At 63.8% G+C, this 356-nt stretch overlaps 1 protein-coding gene across 1 annotated transcript in view; it reads left to right on the top strand.

Annotated features, from left to right (window-relative positions):
• GAREM2 (GRB2 associated regulator of MAPK1 subtype 2) overlaps nt 1-356 on the top strand; it is a 6,608-nt gene that overhangs the window by 4,968 nt on the left and 1,284 nt on the right. Inside the window, exon 4 of the mRNA XM_017743388.1 lies at nt 131-195. Coding sequence (XP_017598877.1) covers nt 131-195 — 65 coding nt within the window. The remainder of the gene's footprint in view (nt 1-130; nt 196-356) is intronic.

The following is a 356-nucleotide window of genomic DNA, read 5'->3' as shown; positions in this document are numbered from 1 at the left end:
AGGACTTCGCGGTGGCCCTTCCAGCCACTCCCTAGCAAGGCCAGCCCCATGGCAGGGCAGCCCGACCCCCGCCCCAGGCTCCCTGTCCCCTGGCCTTGGGGTCCCTCCCCAACTCTGCTCGGTCACCCAGATCTTCAGACCTCACTCCCCCAGGGCTGCCCATCACCAGATCCTCAGGGCCGCCCTTGCACCGCGGTATCCGCGGTTCCCCAGGGCTCTCTGCACCATGGAGTACCTGAAGCTCTTGGGCTGCCCAGAACCGTGCAGTACCCAAATCCTCTGGGCTTTCCTACACAACGGAGTAGCCAAAATTTCAGGCTCCCCTTCACCACGGGGTACCCCAATATTTGGTCTCC

The sequence above is a fragment of the Corvus brachyrhynchos genome, unplaced genomic scaffold (genome assembly GCF_000691975.1).
Source record: "Corvus brachyrhynchos isolate BGI_N302 unplaced genomic scaffold, ASM69197v1 scaffold211, whole genome shotgun sequence".
In the NCBI taxonomy this organism is placed as follows: domain Eukaryota; kingdom Metazoa; phylum Chordata; class Aves; order Passeriformes; family Corvidae; genus Corvus; species Corvus brachyrhynchos.
Note: the sequence above shows the minus strand (reverse complement) of the source record. Positions and strands in the feature narration are given on the sequence as shown.